This window comes from Palaemon carinicauda, chromosome 21 (assembly GCF_036898095.1).
Source record: "Palaemon carinicauda isolate YSFRI2023 chromosome 21, ASM3689809v2, whole genome shotgun sequence".
NCBI classification, from domain to species: domain Eukaryota; kingdom Metazoa; phylum Arthropoda; class Malacostraca; order Decapoda; family Palaemonidae; genus Palaemon; species Palaemon carinicauda.
In genome coordinates, this window is record NC_090745.1 from 112,247,471 (window position 1) to 112,250,777 (window position 3,307).

A 3,307-nucleotide genomic window follows, 5' to 3' on the forward strand; every position below is an offset into this window, starting at 1 on the left:
ATCAAAATTAAATTCATCTCCAACAAAGCAATTTCCTTTTAAATCCTAAGATGTACTTGTTCCTTAAAACTAAAAGCCTTTAACTAAGTGCGTGATCAACAAGTGATCACTTGGAAAATTAATCCTTTCTAAAAAAAAAAAATAACCGATGTCTTTTGACTTCAGAATCATATATCTTTTGAAACTTAACAGAGAAAACATATCCTTGATAATTCTTCATCGTCTATACCATGATAATTTAATCAGTCCACTCCTCTTTTCCAGTGGGTTCTGCTTTCTGATCCAAATGCAGACCCTTTTCCAGCCTTTCGGCAATTCTCTGCTTCCAGTTTTTCTGAGTGTCCTCCACATTTTGGATATCTTCACTCGCTTCTCTTTCTTCTTCTGCTTCACTTTCCGACGGATTTGCCTGTTCTTGTGAGGGGTTAGCTTTCTGATCCAAATGCAGACCCTTTCCCAGCCTTTCGGCAATTCTCTGCTTCCAGTTTTTCTGAGTATCCTCCAAATTATGGATATCTTCACTCACTTCTGTTTCTTCTTCTGCTTCACTTTCCGACGGATTTGCCTGTTCTTGTGAGGGGTTCTCCTTGGTGAATTCGTCCTCAAGATTCTTGTCCAATTTGGGAGTTTCTATCTGGCCATGCAGCCCATTACCCTGCAGTTCCACTTCCTTTGTTGTCCTTTTGTGGCCTTTATTCCTAAGATGTCTTATTTCTGCTCTAAGGTCATCAATCTTCCACTTTTGACGGCTTATCTTATTATTCTTCTCATCTATTACACCTTGTAGCTTCGCGTTTTCCTTTAATTTGTCAATCTTCAGATTATTTATCTTCTCATTTTCCATTTTAAGCTGTACTATTTGTTCTCTCAGGTGATTTATCTCTCTAGTGCAACCTAATTCGTACTGCTTTCCAAGATCTTCATTTTCTTTCATTAGTTTTTCCACACGATCTTTCAGGTTCCTGATTTCTTTTTCTGCATTGCTCTCCTGTCTGTTCCTTTCTTTCCTCAACTCATAAACTTGCCTTTCCTTATCCATAAGCTGTGTTTGCAGAAGGGCAATCTGGATGCCCAGTTCATCGTTAGTCTTCTCCATCAGTTGTACTTTTTCCTTCAAGTTTTCTATATGACCGTTCATTTCTGCTCTCTCTACACTCTTCTTCTCCAGATTCACCTTCAGCTCTGCAATCTGCTTCTCTTTCTCATTCAACTTTTCGATGAGGCCTTCTTTTTCTTTGCTGCATTTTTCAGCAACACTCTTCATTCTGCTTTCATCTTTCTTCAGTTCAGAAACTTCTCGTTCCTTATCTAACAGCTGTGCTTGCAGATCAGCAATCTGGATGACTAATTCTCGGTTAGTGCCTTCAATCCGTCGCACATTTTCCTTCAAGATGTTTTCTTGACCAATCAAGGCTGCTCTTTGTAGACTACGTTCCCTCACTTCGATTTTCAACTCTTCAATCAGTTTCTCGTAGTCATCTAACTGCCGAGCCTGACGCCGATCTTGTTCTTCAACGTTTGTTTCTGCAGCGTTCTTCAGATTTCTGAGATCTTCTCTCATCTTCACAATTTCAATTTGAACACCCGTTATCAGTGTTTGAATCTCTGATGCTTGCATGAAAGAGACACTGGGCAAGTGGATCGCTTCTATCTTTTCTTCCAGCATATCCACTTTATGGTTCAAGGCCGCTATTTCCAACTTCTCTCTATCTTCAAGCTTCCTCAATAAATCCTCGAGATGTTCATTGTCTTCTTTCTTCTTGCTGAAGCGAGCCATTTCTTCATGCTTTTCCAGTTGATTCTTCAAATCCAGAATCTCCTGCATGAGGGCACCATTTTCTGCTCTCAGAGTTATGATGTTCTCATGAAGTTTGATGTTTTCCTCAATGTGTTTCTGGAGCAGTCGTCTGAATTCAGGAGACTGGAGAGATTGCTTGATCGGGAACTGGTTACATGATTTTTGCACTTGCATTTCCTGAAGCTGCTTTTGCAAAGCAGCATTTTCTTCAGCCAGATTTTCCAATTTCTTCTTCAAAGAAACTATGCCGTCAACAACAGATCTCCGCCTGAAGTCTCCCAGCAACTGCGGGCAAGGAAATTCCTTCTGCCAGATCTGGCTCAGAAACCTCCACAGATTATCTAGGAATTCTTGATGCTCCAGTAATCCTGCCATTCTTCAAAAGTTTCACCTTTGTTTCTTAGCTGCTTTGGTGAGCGTCTAAAAATTTCTTTCGTCTTGAAAGGAATTATGTTAGCAGTTCTCCAAAGCCTTATATACAATTTCATTCGGAAATTTTGTTGAGAAAATTGGTAGAAATATTCACCAAGAAATTTCAATCGAAGATATTTGAAGTTTTGTTTAATTATTCTTGATAAATATTGAATTATACAGATTTTTTTTTTTCTTCAGTATTTCTGTCTGAATATTGAAAATAATCCAGAGGCCCATACCATCCATCTAAAAACTTTTTACCTTTATTATTATTATTACTTTATTATTATTTGATAAACTACAACCCTAGTTGGAAAAGCATGATGCTATAAGCCCAAAGGCTCAAACAGGGAAAAATAGTCCAATGAGAAAAGGAAGCAAGGAAATAAATAAACTGGAAGAGAAGTAATAACAATCAAATTAAAAGATTTTAAGATAATTGACGACGTTAAATTAGATATATCATATATAATCTATAAAAACTTCATAAAAACAAGACGAAGAGAAACAAGATAGAAAATGCATGCCCAAGTGTACCCTCAAGCAAGACAACTCTAACCCAAGACAGTGGAAATCATGATACAACGGCTATGGGACTACCCAAGACTAGAGAACAATGCTTTGATTTTGGAGTGTCCTTCGCCTACAAGAGCTGCTTACCATAGCTAAAGAGTCTCTTCTACCCTTACCAAGAGGAAAGTGGCCACCGAAAAATTACATTGCAGTAGTTAACCCCTTGAGTGAAGAAGTACTGTTTGGTAATCTTAGTGTTTTCTAGTGTATGAGGACAGAGGAGTATGTTAAAATAGTAGACCAGACTATTTGGTGTATATGAAGGCTAAGAAAAAATGGTATACCTTCCATAAGAATTCTCTCACCGGATCGGTTCCCAGAAACTTCTGCAATAGTCTTCATGTTCGTTAAGTAGCTTCGCAAAAATTCCAGTGCTTCCTCAGTCACTCCAATGGACTTTAAGTCGTCAAGTAAGTATTCGTGCACAACAGTATGGAAAGCAGCACTAAGATATAACCTAATTAAAATAACACTCTTTCCCTCACCAAGAAGACTTATCATATCGTTCATTATTGAGCATAA

General features: G+C 38.1%; 1 protein-coding gene across 1 annotated transcript; it reads right to left on the bottom strand.

Annotated features, from left to right (window-relative positions):
- Nucleotides 1-238: 238 nt before the first annotated feature.
- Nucleotides 239-2,173, bottom strand: LOC137615058 (golgin subfamily A member 6-like protein 24). Its single transcript, XM_068344691.1, has one exon. It carries the CDS (start codon nt 2,171-2,173, stop codon nt 239-241), a length of 1,935 nt encoding a protein of 644 aa, XP_068200792.1.
- Nucleotides 2,174-3,307: the final 1,134 nt, after the last annotated feature.

Bases quoted from the DNA above. Each gene is read 5' to 3' on its own strand.
- LOC137615058 (XM_068344691.1), bottom strand. From the start codon at position 2,173: ATGGCAGGATTACTGGAGCATCAAGAATTCCTAGATAATCTGTGGAGG.